Source organism: Lithobates pipiens, unplaced genomic scaffold (assembly GCF_037356315.1).
Source record: "Lithobates pipiens isolate NorthernLeopardFrog02 unplaced genomic scaffold, aLitPip1_a1.2 Scaffold_13, whole genome shotgun sequence".
Taxonomy (NCBI): domain Eukaryota; kingdom Metazoa; phylum Chordata; class Amphibia; order Anura; family Ranidae; genus Lithobates; species Lithobates pipiens.
Genome location: NW_027507718.1, coordinates 544,399,133 through 544,418,238, shown reverse-complemented (window position 1 = coordinate 544,418,238; position 19,106 = coordinate 544,399,133). Strand labels below are relative to the sequence as shown.

At 49.0% G+C, this 19,106-nt stretch overlaps 1 protein-coding gene across 2 annotated transcripts in view; it reads left to right on the top strand.

Annotated features, from left to right (window-relative positions):
- Window positions 1–19,106, top strand: part of LOC143975800 (inactive carboxypeptidase-like protein X2) — a 162,703-nt gene that overhangs the window by 10,752 nt on the left and 132,845 nt on the right. Inside the window, exon 2 of one of the 2 annotated variants that reach the window (XM_077478339.1) lies at window positions 14,384–14,485. The exons of the other annotated variant lie outside the window; for it this stretch is intronic. Coding sequence (XP_077334465.1) covers window positions 14,384–14,485 — 102 coding nt within the window. The remainder of the gene's footprint in view (window positions 1–14,383; window positions 14,486–19,106) is intronic. 2 annotated transcript variants of the gene reach the window in all.

Here is a 19,106-nt window from a genome sequence, read left to right as displayed (position 1 = left end):
ACTGTCATCTAATGCTCTCAGTTGCTAAGATGAAGGAGGCTATTGCCACCTAGCATCCTCTGTTACTGGGATACAGGCGGTTATTTCCACCTAGGATGCAGGTGATTGTCTTCTGTTGCTAAGATGTAGGCAACTATTGCCATCTAGTTCCCTCAGTTGCTAGGATGCCAGCAGCTATTGCCACCTATTCTCCAATGCTAGAATGCAGGACCTTAAGATGCAGATCTTTCTTTCTATTTTAAGAATACAGCGTCTTTGTCCATAGAAGTCACGTGACCCCCATCGAACGATCGCACATGTGTTTATGTTGGAGAGCGGGCTCTACATTCTCTTCTCCTGATATCCTGTTTATAGAAGACTACGGAGGAGACAGATGAGAGTTCTCCCCTGGGGGGGGGGGGGGGGGATTCTGCTGAGATCGGCAAATGGCGCCAGTTTACCCTCTTGCTGCCCCCAATACGGGGATCAGACCACATGTTATTAAGAAGACGCCTGCGCTTCTACCTGACATTCAAGACGTTTTATGAGCTCCTCTCCTAACTGAAGAGCGGGCTTTTCTTGGGGCTCTTGCCTGGGACTGCGACTTCTTGTTGGATGATTCCACGTTGTGCAGCCTTCCTGAGAACTTCAGAGGGCGCTGTTTGGGGGCCACTCATGAGGTGACCTAAGGTTAGGATCCCACTTGTCCATTCTGGTCATTTAACACCTTCATGTTAGGGTTGCCACCTCATCCCTTTAAACCGAACACCTACGAAGGTGGTTACTAACCCTTTCATGCCTGAGCCTATTTTTTTTTTTTCAGAAGAGACCCTAGAGCAGTTGTTCTCAACCTGGGGGGTCCAATGACGATTTGCCAGGGGTCACCGAATCCTGGGCTGTTCCTAAAGCCGGCAAAGCTCTCCCAGACTTTTCGCGACTGCCCAACAGCCTCTGCACAGCCGCCCATTCAGTTCATGGCATGGGTGGGGGGCAGAGACTAGAGGTCAGCTGACTGGTGAGGAATGTGAAGTGGGAGGGGCTGGAGGAGACCCCATCTCCTGATTTCGGCATAGGTGTCACTGCTGCGAGACACCACAAAGTCGGAGACACAGTGAGTCACACTACCTGTGATTAGAGTTGCCAATAAAAGTCCTCACTATAGTTCTCAGAGCATCAGATGACCTCGATCAAGAGCACCTTTGGCCACTCATCTCGACTCCCCGCCAGCACTGCCACTCATCCCCACTCCCCACAAGCACTGCCACTCATCCCAACTCCCCGCCATCACTGCCACTCATCCCCATAGCCCGCCAGCACTGCCACTCATCCCCACTCCCCACAAGCACTGCCACTCATCCCAACTCCCCACCAGCACTGTCACTCATCCCGACTCCTCGCCAGCACTGCCACTCATCCCAACTCCCCACCAGCACTGCCACTCATCCCAACTCCCCGCCAGCACTGCCACTCATCCCAACTCCCCACCAGCACTGCCACTCATCCCCACTTCCCGCCATCACTGCCACTCATCCCCACTCCCCGCCAGCACTGCCACTCATCCCAACTCCCCACCAGCACTGCCACTCATCCCAACTCCCCACCAGCACTGCCACTCATCCCAACTCCCCACCAGCACTGCCACTCATCCCCACTTCCCGCCATCACTGCCACTCATCCCCACTTCCCGCCAGCACTGCCACTCATTCCAACTCCCCGCCAGCACTGCCACTCATCCCAACTCCCCGCCAGCACTGCCACTCATCCCAACTCCCCGCCAGCACTGCCACTCATCCCCACTTCCCGCCATCACTGCCACTCATCCCCACTCCCCGCCAGCACTGCCACTCATCCCCACTCCCCGCCATCACTGCCACTCATCCCAACTCCCCGCCAGCACTGCCACTCATCCCAACTCCCCGCCAGCACTGCCACTCATCCCCACTTCCCGCCATCACTGCCACTCATCCCCACTCCCCGCCAGCACTGCCACTCATCCCCACTCCCCGCCATCACTGCCACTCATCCCCACTTCCCGCCAGCACTGCCACTCATTCCAACTCCCCGCCAGCACTGCCACTCATCCCAACTCCCCGCCAGCACTGCCACTCATCCCAACTCCCCGCCAGCCCTGCCACTCATCCCCACTTCCCGCCATCACTGCCACTCATCCCCACTCCCCGCCAGCACTGCCACTCATCCCCACTCCCCGCCATCACTGCCACTCATCCCAACTCCCCGCCAACACTGCCACTAATCCCAACTCCCCGCCAGCACTGCCACTAATCCCAACTCCCCGCCAACACTGCCACTAATCCCAACTCCCCGCCAGCACTGCCACTTATCCCAACTCACCGCCAGCACTGCCACTCATCCCAACTCCCCGCCGTCATTGCCACTCATCCCAACTCCCCACCAGCACTGCCACTCATCCCCACTCCCCGCCATCACTGCCACTCATCCCGACTCCCCGCCAGCACTGCCCCTCATCCCCACTCCCCGCCAGCTCTGCCACTCATCCCAACTCCCCGCCAGCACTGCCCCTCATCCCAACTCCCCGCCAGCACTGCCACTCATCCCAACTCCCCGCCAGCACTGCCACTCATCCCCACTCCCCGCCAGCACTGCCACTCATCCCAACTCCCCGCCAGCTCTGCCACTCATCCCAACTCCCCGCCAGCACTGCCCCTCATCCCAACTCCCCGCCAGCCCTGCCCCTCATCCCAACTCCCCGCCAGCACTGCCCCTCATCCCAACTCCCCGCCAGCCCTGCCCCTCATCCCAACTCCCCGCCAGCACTGCCACTCATCCCAACTCCCCGCCAGCTCTGCCACTCATCCCAACTCCCCGCCAGCACTGCCACTCATCCCCACTCCCCGCCAGCACTGCCCCTCATCCCCACTCCCACCAGCACTGCCACTCATCCCCACACCTCGCCAGCACTGCCACTCATCCCCACTCCCCGCCAGCACTGCCACTCATCCCCACTCCCCGCCAGCACTGCCACTCATCCCAACTCCCCGCCAGCACTGCCACTCATCCCTACTCCCTTTTCCTGTCTTGGGTGCTGACAACCCAGTCTACGAAAATAATTGTACTGCTAGGGGGTCCCCACAACTTGAAAAATGTTATCAAGGGGTCACGGCACCAGAAAGGTTGAGAGCCATTGCTCTCTAGAGAATAAAATGGCAAGCTCTTATTTTTTTTATTTTTTTTTTAACATTGTCCCTAAAAAAACAAAAAAAACAAACAAAAACTCTGATCATTTTTTATTGCTGTCACAAGGAAGGTAAACATTCATTGTGACAGTAATAGGTGGTGACAGGTCCTCTTTATGGAGGGATCGAGGGGTCTAAAAGACCCCAAATCTTTTCTTTGCACTTAAAAGTATTCAAAATCTGCTTTTCTGAATACTGTAATTTTTTTTAAATCGGTGCCATTGGCAGCCGAACAAAAAGGAAGTAGCGTTGTGATGTCACTTCTGGAATTCAACAAGAAGGGAGAGAAGAATCCACACACAGCCCGTTCTATGTGTTCGATCTCTGCGCTGATGTTGGACAAGAATGCCTGGCTTAAAGTCTCTGCTCTAATTCATTCCATAGGTGTTCTATTGGCCTGCACAGAGTCCTGCACAGGACTCTGTGCAGGCCAGTCAAGTTCCTCCACCCCAAACTCGCTCATCCATGTCTTTATGGACCTTGCTTTGTGCACTGGTCCAAACCATTTGGTGGAGGGGGAATTATGGTGTGGGGGAGGGGGGATTATGGTGTGGGGGAGGGGGGATTATGGTGTGGGGGGTTGTTTTTCAGGGGTTGGGCTTGGCCCCTTAGTTCCAGTGAAGGGAACTCTTAAGGCGTCAGCATACCAAGACATTTTGGACAATTTCACGCTCCCGACTTTGTGGGAACAGTTTGGGGACGGCCCCTTCCTGTTCCAACATGACTGCGCACCAGAGCACAAAGCAAGGTCCATAAAGACATGGATGAGAGAGTTTGGGGTGGAGGAACTTAACTGGCCTGCACAGAGTCCTGACCTCAACCCGATAGTACACCTTTGGGATGATTTAGAGTGGAGACTGCGAGCCAGGCCATTTCATCCAACAATCAGTGCCTGACCTCACAAATGCGCTTCTGGAAGAATGGTCAAACATTCCCATAGACACCCTCCTAAACCTTGTGGACGGCCTTCCCAGGAGAGTTGAAGCTGTTATAGCCGCAAAGGGCGGGGCCAACTCAATATTGAATCCTACGGACTAAGACTGGGATATCATTAAAGTTCATGTGCGTGCAAAGGCGGGCGTCCCAATACTGTGTGTGTGTGTGTGTGCGCTTGTGCGTGCGTTTGTGTGTACGTGCGTGCGTGTGTGTGCGTTCGTGTGTGCGTGTGTGTGAGTTTGTGCGCATGCGTGTGTGCATGCATGTGTGCGCCAAGAATACACTTCACCATTTAAATATGATGAACATATACGGCAGCTGAAAGTCGGTGGGATAGGTTTATAAACAATGTTACGTTGTATCTCTCCATCTCCTGTCTGATCAATGTTTATAAACAATGTTACGTTGTATCTCTCCATCTCCTGTCTGATCAATGTTTACAAAGTAACATTGTATTCCTCTATCCCCCGTCTGATCAATGCTTATAAACAAAATAACATTGTTTATAAACATTGATCAGACAGGAGATGGAGAGATACAAAGTAACATTGTTTATAAACATTGATCAGAAGGGAGATGGAGGGATACAAAGTAACAGTGTTTATAAACATTGATCAGATGGGAGATGGAGAGATACAAAGTAACATTGTTTATAAACATTGATCAGAAGGGAGAAGAGGAGATACAAAATAACATTTGTGAAGATTTAATAAAGCTAGAGAGTGCCAAATCGGATGCAGATCTGCATAGAAACCAATCAGCTTCCAGGTTTTGTTGTCAAAGCTTAATTGAACAAGCTAAAGTTAGAAGCTGATTGGCTACCATGGACAGCTGCACTAGATTCTGAGTGCTCCAGTTTTAGTAAATCCCCCCCCCCCCCTTGTTTATAAACATTGGTCAAAAAGGAGATGGAGAGATTCAAAGTAACACTGTTTATAAACATTGATCAGACGGAAGATGGAGAGATACAAAGTAACATTGTTTATAAACATTGATCAGACGGGAGATGGAGAGATACAAAGTAACATTGTTTATAAACATTGATCAGACGGAAGATGGAGAGATACAAAGTAATATTGTTTATTAACATTGATCAGATGGGAGATGGGGAATTACAAACTAACATTGTTTATAAACATTGATCAGAGGGGAGATGGAGAGATACAAAGTAACATTGTTTATAAACATTGATCAGACGTTAGATGGAGAGATACAAAGTAACATTGTTTATTAACATTGATCAGATGGGAGATGGGGAATTACAAAGTAACATTGCTTATAAACATTGATCAGAGGGGAGATGGAGAGATACAAAGTAACATTGTTTATAAACATTGATCAGATAGGAGATGGGGAGATACAAAGTAACATTGTTTATAAATGTGAATTAGATAGGAAATGGAGAGATACAAAGTAACAGTGTTTATAAACATTGATCAGAAAGGAGATAGAGAGATACAAAGTAACATTGTTTATAAATCTGAATTAGATAGGAGATGAAGAGACACAAAGTAACAGTGTTTATAAATGTAAATTAGATAGGAGATGGAGAGATACAAAGTAACCTTTGGGACGATTTACTAAAGCTAGAGAGTGCAAAATCTGATGCAGATCTGTATAGAAACCAATCAGCTTCCAGGTTTTATTGTCAAAGCTTAATTGAACAATCTAACATTAGAAGCCGATCACTTTGTATTCCTCTATCCCCCGTCTGATCAATGCTTATAAACAATGTTACTTTGTAAAAATTGATCAGAAAGGAGATGGAGAGATACAAAGTAACATTGTTTATAAACATTGATCAGACGGGAGATGGAGAGATACAAAGTAACATTGTTTATAAACATTGATCAGACAGGAGAGGAAGAAATACAGACGAAGACATACAAAGTAACATTGTTTATAAAAAAATTAAGGGGGTAAAATCTTCCGGAGCCCAAGTGGTTAAACCTTGTTCAGATAGGAGATGGAGAGATATAAACAATGTTACTTTGTATCTCTCTATCGCCTGTCTGATCAATGTTTACAAGAGAAGAGGAGAGTAACATTGTTTATATCTCTCCGTCTGGTCAATGTTTACAAGAGAAGAGGAGAGTAACATTGTTTATAGTCTCCTCTCAGAACAGTTTTAATATAAAAATAAGAGATACCAATGTTACTTAGTCTCATTCATATGCAGGTAATGGGAGGAGCTTCGATCTGCATAGGATGTCAGTTAAAGAAACCCGACAAGTACAATAAATAAATAACAATAACTTGTTAACTGTTGATAACTGTCGTTCCCATTTAAACCGTTAGCCCTAAATCTGGCCATACATGGATTGAAGTGGGGCCAGGTCAGCGGGGCTCCTCTATGGTTGAATATGATCATCCACCATGTTGGGTTTTGGCCACTGAACCAGCTCTGTGGGATATAAACACAGATCTATACCCAAAGTCAAAAATGTAAAAAAAATAAAGCAGGGGGTGCCCACCTTGGACCGCCTTGTCTTTTTCTGCCATCACTTCTATATTTCTATATAAAAAACCTCAAAGTCAGGGAATGAATGAGGCAGCCAGATAACTGGCATTTTCAGGTGGAGAGGCCAGCAGTGACAGCCTGTGCATTCCCCCTGTATAATTGGGAACTGTAGTGTGTTTGTATATGATGGGAGTGGGGTGTAATTACTATCGCTCACACTCTGTGTATAGAAGCTCGGCACGCATTGCGCTGATTAGATGAGGATTTTCTTACATTTGGAAGCAGCTCTGGAACAGATCCATTGCCTTGTGAGTGGAGAATCAGGTTACTGAATACATGAGGAACAGAACCATCCACATGGAGTAGTGCAGACCCCTTATTTTTTACTATAAGGTTTGTATTATTATAGGCTGCATGCATGGTGCAGAAGATAACCCCGGCTGCTGGTCAGTAAACCCATAAGAGACATAAGGAAGTAAAAATATCTATTAATAGGTTGTTATTTATAGCCCGAAAAATGATAGATCTAAAGTGGGGGTCTTCTGGTGCACCCACATATGAGGAACGGAGGTTACACGTTAATGATGCCTTATTAAAAGAAAGAGAGGTATATCAGAGTAGGGGTTTGCTAGATAAATTGGGAACCATGGATAGTAGCACCTGGCTTGGCGCCTTTCTCCATAATACCTGACTGTACTATAAGACCCCTTTCACACTGGGGCCCCTAACCCCAACCCTAAACCCTCAACCCCAACCCCAACCCTATCCTCAACCCCTAAACCGTAACCCTAAACCCCAACCCCTAAACCGTAACCCTTAACCCCAACCCCTAACCCGTAACCCCAACCCCTAATCTCAACCCCTAAACCGTAACCCTAAACCTCAACCCTAACCCCAACCCATACCCTAACCGTAACCCTAAACCCCAACCCCTAATCTCAATCCCTAAACCGTAACCTCAACCCCTAAACCGTAACCCTAAACCCCAACCCCAACCCTAACCCCAACCCCTACCCTAACCCCAACCCCTAAACCGTAACCCCAACCCCTAATCTCAACCCCTAAACCGTAACCCTAAACCCTAACCCCAACCCATAACCTAACCGTAACCCTAAACCCCAACCCCTAATCTCAACCCCTAAACCGTAACCCTAACCCCAACCCCTAACCTCAAACCCTAAACCGTAACCCTGAACCCTAACCCCAACCCTAAACTGTAACCCTAACCCCAACCCCTAAACCGTAACCCTAAACCCCAACCTGAACCCGAACCCTAACCCAAACCCCTACCCTAACCCCAACCCGTAACCCTAATCCCAACCCCTAATCTCAACCCCTAAACCGTAACCCTAAACCCCAACCCCAACCCTTAAACCGTAACCCTAAACCCCAACCCCTAATCTCAACCCCTAAACCATAACCCCAACCCCTAAACCGTAACCCTAACCCCAACCCCTACCCTAACCCCAACCCCTAAACCATAACCCCAACCCCTAATCTCAACCCCTAAACCCCAGCCCTAACCCCAACCCATACCCTAACCGTAACCCTAAACCCCAACCCCTAATCTCAACCCCTAAACCGTAACCCTAAACCCCAACCCCTACCCTAACCCCAACCCCTAATCTCAACCCCTAAACCATAACCCCAACCCCTAAACCGTAACCCTAAACCCCAACCCGAACCCTAACCATAACCCCTACCCTAACCCCAACCCCTAAACCGTAACCCTAACCCCAACCCCAACCCCTAATCTCAACCCCTAAACCGTAACCTTAAACCCCAACCCTAACCCAAATCCATACCCTAACCGTAACCCTAAACCCCAACCCCTAAACCATAACCCTAACCCCAACCCCAACCCCTAACCTCAACCCCTAAACCGTAACCCTGAACCCCAACCCCTACCCTAACCCCAACCCCTAAACCGTAACCCTAACTCCAACCCCTAATCTCAACCCCTAAACCGTAACCCTAAACCTCAACCCCACCCTAACCCCAACCCATACCCTAACCCCAACCCCTAAACCATAACCCTAACCCCAACCCCTAATCTCAACCCCTAAACCGTAACCCTAAACCCTAACCTGCGTAGACTCATCCCCTTCATCCCGGAAGGAGATGCAGCAGCAGTAGTTGGAACAATCATCAATTCCCGACCCGACTACGCAAATTCCCTCTACCTAGGACTTCCAAAATACCAAATTTCACGTCTACAAACCGTCCAGAACACAGCAGCCAAACTGGTAACTGGAAAAAAAAACCCTGGGAATCAATCACCCCGTCCCTGAGGACCCTCCTTCGGCTAGACGTGAAGGATCGAGTCACATTCAAGACCCCCTGCCTCACTCACAAGTGTGTACAAGGAAAAGCCCCGCAATACCTCTGCCACAAAATAAAATACTACACCCCAGGTCACCCTTTCCGATCAACTAACCAGAACCTCCTCCACATCCCCAAGAGCCGTTATAAATTAAAAGGAAAACGAAGGTTCGCAGTCCAAGGACCACGGCTGTGGAACGCTCTACCCGCGGACATCCGCTCGGAGGAAAACTATCTAGCCTTCAGGAAGAAGCTCAAGACCCATCTCTTCTGAAAACCCAGACGGACATAGGCAGCAAAAGCGCCCTGAGGCAATTTAGTTCACATATTTAGCACTATACAAGTAATTCATTCATTCTAACCCTAGCCCCAACCCCAACCCCTAAACCATAACCCCAAGCCCAACCCCAACCCCTAAACCGTAACCCTAAACCCTAAACCGTAACCCTAACCCCAACCCCTAAACCCTAACCCCAACCCCAACCCCTAAACCGTAACCCTAAACCCCAACCCCTATTCCATAACCCGAAACCCCAACCCTAACCCCAACTCTAAACCCTAACCCCAACCCCTAAACCGTAACCCTAACCCCAACCCGCCTGCTGACCTTTGACCTTTGGATGAGGTCCCTATTCCAATCCCTGAGTCCTAACCTTGTTCTTCAAGGGGAAACCCTAACTATAACCCTAACCACTAACCTTAACCCTAACCCCTTAACCCTAACCGCTGTTTAAAGGGTGCTTTTTTGCCGCTAGCGGGGCGCTTTTAACCCTATAGAAAGGGGTTAAAAACTCCCGTGTTGCAGAGCTTCTGAAGTGTTGCCCATTTATTCCAATGGGCAGTTTAATTACAACGCTCCCAACCCACCCTGAAGATGCTCCTTGCCAGACTTTTCGGAACATCCCGCAAGCGCACCGCCCGAGTGTGGAAAGTGACACAATGGGAGGCGGTTTTCAGGCGCTTGGCACTTGGCAGAGGCTATTTTCAAGGGCTAAAGAGCCTGAAAACTGCCCCAGTGAGAAAGGGGTCTAAGTGTGGATGGATTATCCTTAGAGAGGAAGTAAACCCTGATGAGTTTACTTCCTCTTTGATTCCCTGCAAAGGTAAAGCATAATGGACTACTATGCATCGCATCGCATCGCATTGCATCGCATAGTAGCCCATTATGTGTCACTTACCTGACACAGGAGCCAGCGAAGTCACCGCTGCCCCCTGTAGTTCAGAGCCTCCATCTTCTCGGTGGGTCTCCGTGGGTCTCGCTGTTCTGGCGCTGTGATTTGCCAGGGCAGCGATAACATCACTCCCGCGTATGCACACGGGAGCCGACACTCGCGGCATACCGCCACGATCTGCGGCTTACCCAGTGTGCCTGCACGCCGCTGTCTACCGTGTAGGTTTAGGAGATATTTCTTGGATCTACAGGTAAGCCTTATTCTAGGCTTACCTGTAGGTCAAAGTGGTTTGTAAGGGTTTACAACCACTTTAAGATACAGGGGGATTTAGGAATGATAATTATACCCAAATAGGCCTTAAAGCGGGAGTCCACCGGGACTCCGCGTTTTTTGTTTTTTTTAAAAGCCAGCAGCTACAAATACTGCAGCTGCTGACTTTTAAAATAGTGACACTTACCTGTCCAGCGCGCCCGCGATGTCGGCACCCGAAGCCGATCTCTAGGTCGTCTGTCGGGTCCTGCCGCCGCCATCTTGGGTATGGGAATCAGGAAATGGAGCCTTTCGGCTTCATTTCCCGGTTCCCTACTGCGCATGCGCGAATCGCGCTGCGCAATAAGGACGCTCCCCGCTGCCTCTGGGATCTGTGTGTTTCCCAGCAGGCAGCGGGGCACTTGCGGGAAGGGGCGGGCACTTGCGGAAAGGGGCGTAAGTTACGCCCCTTTCCGCAGAGAGCTATCCCGGAAGTGGGTGCAGTTACCTGGATTATCCAGGTAACTGCACCCCCCTCCCCCCTGAAAGGTGCCGATTGTGGCACCGGAGGGGGGGAGGGTTTCCGATGAGCGGAAGTTCCACTTTAGGGTGGACCTCCGCTTTAAACATCTAGGGGAGATATATGTTCTGTAGGGGGGGGGGGGGGGGGGTAGGAAGGAAGGGGTAAGAATATAAATTGATGAAATATATACAGTTGTGGTCATAAGTTTACATACCCGGGCAAAATGTATGATTTCTTGGCCTTTTTTTCAGAGATCATGGATGGTAACACAAAAACTTTTCTTTCACTCATGGTTAGTGTTTGGCTGAAGACATTTATTATCAATCAATTTCTGTTTACTCTTTTTATATCATAATGGCAACAGAAAGTACCCAAATGAAAAAAAATAAAATGAAAATAAGATTTTTATCTAAAAATGTCTCCTTCCCATTTCCTCCATTTCCCTTCCCACAAAAGTGAAATTTTAATTGTGATTACCCACAGCGCCGGAGCCGCGATACCCGGAAGACATGCCGAGGGAACATGTCAGCTCCCTCGGCGTGGACCGGGACAGATGTCGGGGGCCTCGTTCTAAGGTAAGTATTTCATAATGAGCTAGTATGCTGTGCATGCTAGCTCATTATGCCTTTTCCTTTGCAGGTCAGCAAAAAATAAATAAAAAATCAGCGGGTATACAACCGCTTTAATTTATTTAGGGGTGAATACTGAGACAGCAATATACACCTATCCACCCGATTCCCCTAGATGCCTGTGTCCTCAAATATTTTTCCTAGTGAATTCCTTTATCCTAATACTAGAAATCATAAATTCCGAGAGGGTGTGCAAACTTATGAGCACAGCTGTAGGCGTATGGTGAAGGTAAAGTGAAAAATAAAGAAATCGGAAGTAAAAAATGAGCTAATAATGAAATGTTGCTATGATGCGATAATATGCTTGGGAATAATATGTATTTTTTTTTTAATCTTTTATTTTCTTTTATTTATTTATTTATTTATTTTTTAATTTGGTGTTGTTTGTTTTTATAGGTTGTAATAGGAAAATTGTGTTAATAAAGGGAAATTTAAATGAAATGGGAAAATTTATTGAGTCGGGGTACACCCAATAGGCTTTTTTTTGTATTAAAGAAAAATAAAATAAAAAATTCTCTTAATAAAAAGAATACATAAAAAGAATACATTTATAAGAGACACTACAAACAGCAACAGCAAGTAACTCATTTAAAGAGACCCTGTCACTGACTTAAAACACAAAGAGGTATTTTCAATGTTAGCTTGCAGTGATTTTTATTTTATTTTTTATTTTTTTGCATAAATAATTTTTTTTTATTCACTTACATTGTGCCTCTGAACATGCTAGAAAATATGACTACTCCAAGAAGAGTCAATTCCCTAGCACAGAATGCTTCCGCTTTGCACTCAGCATAGCCCTCTCCCCTTTTCTGTGACTGTCTGATTACTGCCTATGCTGACCCAGCTCCTCTATCTCTTCCTTCGCCTTTCTACCTAATGTTTTATATAGGAGGAGTGAATGGGGAAAACTATAGAGACACTTGAGAGTCTGCTGGGAACATTGACACATCACCAGAGATCAAGATGGCAGTGCCCAGCAGCAGTCTCAGGGCATCTGGATGTCTACACGAGGGAGGATTTTACCCCAGGGGCGGACTGACCGTTTGGCCACTCGGGCACTGCCCGAGGGCCCCAGGCTTCTAGGGGGGCCCCATCTGGGTTGCCAGCCTCAGTAAAACCAGGGACAGTATGTAAAAATCTGTGGTTTTTGTTACATCTGTCTCTGAAATGTCCCTTACCGACATCCTTTTAGTCTAAAAATCCCGAGATTATAGATGCCCCACCTCTCCAGTACCTTCTCAGCCAATAGAAACATGTCTGTGTATACTGTGTGTACATGTATGTGTATACTGTGTGATTGTATACTGTGTGTGTGTATACTGTGTGGCCTCATAATCTCTGATTGCCTGGGGGGCCCCGTAATCTCCTTTTGCCCGGGGGGGCCCCATGAGTTGTCAGTCCGCCCCTGATTTTACCCTTAACCACTCGCCGACCAGCCGCCGCAGTTAACTGCAGCAGAATGGCACGGCTGGGTTAAACGACGTTATGTTACGTCGCTTCGCCCTGTGGGCACCAGGGGCTGCTCACCCCTGGAGCCGAAGCGAGTGCTCGGCGGGTGTGATGACACCGAGAAGCAGGATCTGCGTGTTTGAACACACAGATCCCGGTTCTCCGAGGGGAGAAGAGACTGATCGTGTGTTCATACAAAGTGTGAACAGCGATCTGTCATCTCCCCTAGACAGTCTCCTCCCCCCTTCAGTTAGAACACACTGAGGGAACACATTTAATGCCTTGGTCGCCCCCTAGTGTTAACCCCTTGCCTGCCAGTGACATTTTGACAGTAATCAGTGCATTTTTATAGCAGCGATCGCTGTATAAATACCAATGGTCCCAAAAAGGTGTCAAAATTGTCCGATGTGTCCGCCATAATATCACGGTCATTCTATGCATGAAGGTAAAAAAAACGTTTGTGTGCAGCTCCCCCCCCCTCCCGTATACTTACCTGAGCCCCGTCTTGATCCAGTGATGTGCATAAGAACACCAGTTCTCCCAGGTCTCACTCTCTCATCATTGGCTCACACAGCAGCAGGAGTCATTGGCTCCTGCTGCTGTCAATCACAGCCAGTGAACCAATAAAGGAGACAGCAGGGGGCGGGGCCAGTCTGCGCTCTCTATGTGTGTGAATGGACAATGGAGCGAGCCTGATTGAGTGCCGAATTGCTACTGGGGGCACATGGTGAGGGGGGGGGGCTTAGGGGCCAGGACTGCTGGTGGGGGACCCAAAAAGAAGAGGAGGATTGGAACTGCTCTGTGCAAAATCATTACACAGAGCAGGTAAGTATGACTTGTTTGTTATTTATTTTTTTTTTATTACAAAATTTAGAAGCACTTTAAATTGCAATACACACATAATATAATGGGAAGATTGTTGTTGGAATAAATGAACTCTTCCCTACTCTAATCTAAAACAGATGTCCCATTTTATTACAGTCTGTGACTCCACTGTGAAGATTTCTCTCACTTCCTGTTCCAGTGACATTATTGTAACACATTAGGGGAGTGGGGCAGGACTCAGGCTGCAACAAAAAACCTGACAAAAGATGTATTGTCTACCCGCTTTTCTAAAGAAGATTGTTTATGTTTAAATCTCTATCTACACTGAAGAATAGAACAATACATACGGGCTACATGAATTCATTTTCTGAATGAGCTGGTGGTGTGCCTAAAATTACCGCTTTCTGGTTGGCATAATTTCAAGCTCAGAAATGGGGAGTCTCGGAATAAAATGTTTTTGGTGAATGTCTAATGTTGAGATGACACTGAGCGTGTGGTGGGGGTACATACAGTATGTTGTGCTGCTCGTGTATGACTATTTTTGTGCTGCTCGTGTATGACTATTTTTTCCCCGATATCTGTTAGCAGAGAATGACCCTCTATACTCTTCTGCATTTTTCCAGCAAAGGTGGCGAAAAAAGTTAAAATAGTAAAAACGGTGAAAGTCTTGAAGAAGGCCAAAAAAGAAACTAAGGCAAAAAATTCAGGAGGACCCCAACAAGAACGTATGTACTGCATGAACAATGACGCTTTATATACTATAGGACACTACGACAGGGCCCTGCACCCTCCTGCTGGCTTCCTGCCTGTGCACACAGCATGTTTTCTGCCATGTACAGGGCACCGAGCACCTCCTATACTGCCTGACTCTCTGCTTTCCCATGCCGATCCTTATCAGCCATGTACAGGGCGCAGAGCACCTCCTACACTGCGTGACTCTCTCTCTGCTTGTCAATACCAATCCTTATCAGCTATGTACAGGGCACCGAGCACCTCCTATACTGCCTGAATCTCTGCCTTCCCATACTGATCTTTATCAGCCATGTACAGGGCACCGAGCACCTCCTATACTGCCTGACTCTCTGCCTGTCCATACCGATCCTTATCAGCCATGTACGGGGCACCGAGCACCTCTTATACTGCTTAACTCTCTGCCTATCCATACCGATCCTTATCAGCCATGTACAGGGCACCGAGCACCTCCTATACTGCCTGACTCTCTGCCTATCCATACCGATCCTTATCAGCCATGTACGGGGCACCGAGCACCTCCTATACTGCCTGACTCTCTGCCTTCCCATACCGATCCTTATCAGCCATGTACAGGGCACTGAGCACCTCTTATACTGCCTGACTCTCTGCCTTCCCATACTGATCTTTATCAGTCATGTACAGGGCACCGAGCACCTCTTATACTGCCTGACTCTCTGCCTTCCCATACCGATCCTTATCAGCCATGTACAGGGCACCGAGCACCTCCTATACTGCCTGAATCTCTGTCTTCCCATACCGATCCTTATTAGCCATGTACGGGGCACCGAGCACCTCCTATACTGCCTGAATCTCTGTCTTCCCATACGGATCCTTATCAGCCATGTACAGGGCACTGAGCACCTCTTATACTGCCTGACTCTCTGCCTTCCCATACTGATCTTTATCAGCCATGTACAGGGCACCGAGCACCTCCTATACTGCCTGACTCTCTGCCTTCCCATACCGATCCTTATCAGCCATGTACAGGGCACCGAGCACCTCCTATACTGCCTGAATCTCTGTCTTCCCATACCGATCCTTATTAGCCATGTACAGGGCACCGAGCACCTCCTATACTGCCTGAATCTCTGTCTTCCCATACTGATCCTTATCAGCCATGTACGGGGCACCGAGCACCTCCTATACTGCCTGAATCTCTGCCTGTCCATACCGATCCTTATCAGCCATGTACGGGGCACCGAGCGCCTCTTATACTGCCTGACTCTCTGCCTATCCATACCGATCCTTATCAGCCATGTACAGGGCACCGAGCACCTCCTATACTGCCTGACTCTCTGCCTTCCCATACCGATCCTTATCAGCCATGTACGGGGCACCGAGCACCTCCTATACTGCCTGACTCTCTGCCTTCCCATACCGATCCTTATCAGCCATGTACAGGGCACCGAGCACCTCCTATACTGCCTGACTCTCTGCCTATCCATACCGATCCTTATCAGCCATGTACGGGGCACCGAGCACCTCCTATACTGCCTGACTCTCTGCCTTCCCATACCGATCCTTATCAGCCATGTACAGGGCACCAAGCACCTCCTATACTGCCTGACTCTCTGCCTTCCCATACCGATCCTTATCAGCCATGTACAGGGCACTGAGCACCTCTTATACTGCCTGACTCTCTGCCTTCCCATACTGATCTTTATCAGTCATGTACAGGGCACCGAGCACCTCCTATACTGCCTGAATCTCTGTCTTCCCATACCGATCCTTATTAGCCATGTACGGGGCACCGAGCACCTCCTATACTGCCTGAATCTCTGTCTTCCCATACCGATCCTTATCAGCCATGTACAGGGCACTGAGCACCTCTTATACTGCCTGACTCTCTGCCTTCCCATACTGATCTTTATCAGCCATGTACAGGGCACCGAGCACCTCCTATACTGCCTGACTCTCTGCCTTCCCATACCGATCCTTATCAGCCATGTACAGGGCACCGAGCACCTCCTATACTGCCTGAATCTCTGTCTTCCCATACCGATCCTTATTAGCCATGTACAGGGCACCGAGCACCTCCTATACTGCCTGAATCTCTGTCTTCCCATACTGATCCTTATCAGCCATGTACGGGGCACCGAGCACCTCCTATACTGCCTGAATCTCTGCCTGTCCATACCGATCCTTATCAGCCATGTACGGGGCACCGAGCGCCTCTTATACTGCCTGACTCTCTGCCTGTCCATACCGATCCTTATCAGCCATGTACAGGGCACCGAGCACCTCCTATACTGCCTGACTCTCTGCCTTCCCATACCGATCCTTATCAGCCATGTACGGGGCACCGAGCACCTCCTATACTGCCTGACTCTCTGCCTTCCCATACCGATCCTTATCAGCCATGTACAGGACACTGAGCACCTCTTATACTGCCTGACTCTCTGCCTTCCCATACTGATCTTTATCAGCCATGTACGGGGCACCGAGCACCTCCTATACTGCCTGACTCTCTGCCTTCCCATACCGATCCTTATCAGCCATGTACAGGGCACCGAGCACCTCCTATACTGCCTGAATCTCTGTCTTCCCATACCGATCCTTATTAGCCATGTACAGGGCACTGAGCACCTCCTATACTGCCTGAATCTCTGTCTTCCCATACCGATCCTTATCAGCCATGTACAGGGCACTGAGCACCTCTTATACTGCCTGACTCTCTGCCTTCCCATACTGATCTTTATCAGCCATGTACAGGGCACCGAGCACCTCCTATACTGCCTGACTCTCTGCCTTCCCATACCGATCCTTATCAGCCATGTACAGGGCACCGAGCACCTCCTATACTGCCTGAATCTCTGTCTTCCCATACCGATCCTTATTAGCCATGTACAGGGCACCGAGCACCTCCTATACTGCCTGAATCTCTGTCTTCCCATACTGATCCTTATCAGCCATGTACGGGGCACCGAGCACCTCCTATACTGCCTGACTCTCTGCCTTCCCATACCGATCTTTATCAGCCATGTACAGGGCACCGAGCACCTCCTATACTGCCTGAATCTCTGCCTTCCCATACCGATCTTTATCAGCCATGTACAGGGCACCGAGCACCTCCTATACTGCCTGAATCTCTGCCTGTCCATACCGATCCTTATCAGCCATGTACAGGGCACCGAGCACCTCCTATACTGCCTGACTCTCTGCCTTCCCATACCGATCTTTATCAGCCATGTACGGGGCACCGAGCACCTCCTATACTGCCTGACTCTCTACCTTCCCATACCAATCCTTATTAGCCATGCACGGGGCACAGGGCACCTCCTATACTGCCTGACTCTCTGCCTTCCCATACAGATCCTTATCAGCCATGTACGGGGCACATGGCACCTCCTATACTGCCTGACTCTCTGCCTGTCCATACCAATCCTTATCAGCCATGTTCAGGGCACAGAGCACCTCCTATACTGCCTGACTCTCTGCCTTCCCATACAGATCCTTATCAGCCATGTACAAGGCACGAGAACCTCCTATACTGACTGACTCTCTACCTTCCCATACCGATCCTTATCAGCCATGTACAGGGCACCGAGCACCTCCTATACTGCCTGACTCTCTACCTTCCCATACTGATCCTTATCAGCCATGTACGGGGCACAGAGCACCTCCTATACTGCCTGACTCTCTGCCTTCCCATACCGATCTTTAGCCATATACAGGGCACAGAGCACCTCCTATACTGCCTGACTCTCTGCCTTCCCATACCGATCTTTATCAGCCATGTACAGGGCACAGAGCACCTCTTATACTGCCTGACTCTCTACCTTCCCATACCGATCCTTATCAGCCATGTACAGGGCACCGAGCACTTCCTATACTGCCTGACTCTCTGCCTGTCTATACCAATCCTTATTAGAAATGTACAGGGCACCGAGCACCTCCTATACTGCCTGACTCTCTGCCTGTCCATACCAATCCTTATTAGCCATGCACGGGGCACAGGGCACCTCCTATACTGCCTGACTCTCTGCCTTCCCATACAGATCCTTATCAGCCATGTACAGAGCACCGAGCACTTCCTATACTGCCTGACTCTCTGCCTGTCCATACCAATCCTTATTAGAAATGTACAGGGCACCGAGCACCTCCTATACTGCCTGACTCTCTGCCTGTCCATACCGATCCTTATCAGCCATGTACAGGGCACCGAGCACCTCCTATACTGCCTGACTCTCTGCCTGTCCATACCAATCCTTATTAGCCATGCACGGGGCACAGGGCACCTCCTATACTGCCTGACTCTCTGCCTTCCCATACCGATCCTTATCAGCCATGTACAGGGCACCGAGCACCTCCTATACTGCCTGACTCTCTGCCTTCCCATACTGATCTTTATCAGCCATGTACAGGGCACCGAGCACCTCCTATACTGCCTGACTCTCTGCCTGTCCATACCAATCCTTATTAGAAATGTACAGGGCACCGAGCACCTCCTATACTGCCTGACTCTCTGCCTGTCCATACCGATCCTTATCAGCCATGTACATGCCTGGCTCCCTGGCTGTTCAGTGAGAGAAAGAGCTGGGAACACACCGCTCAAAGCCACCTGTGAGGATCTGATGAGCTGCTGAAGAGATC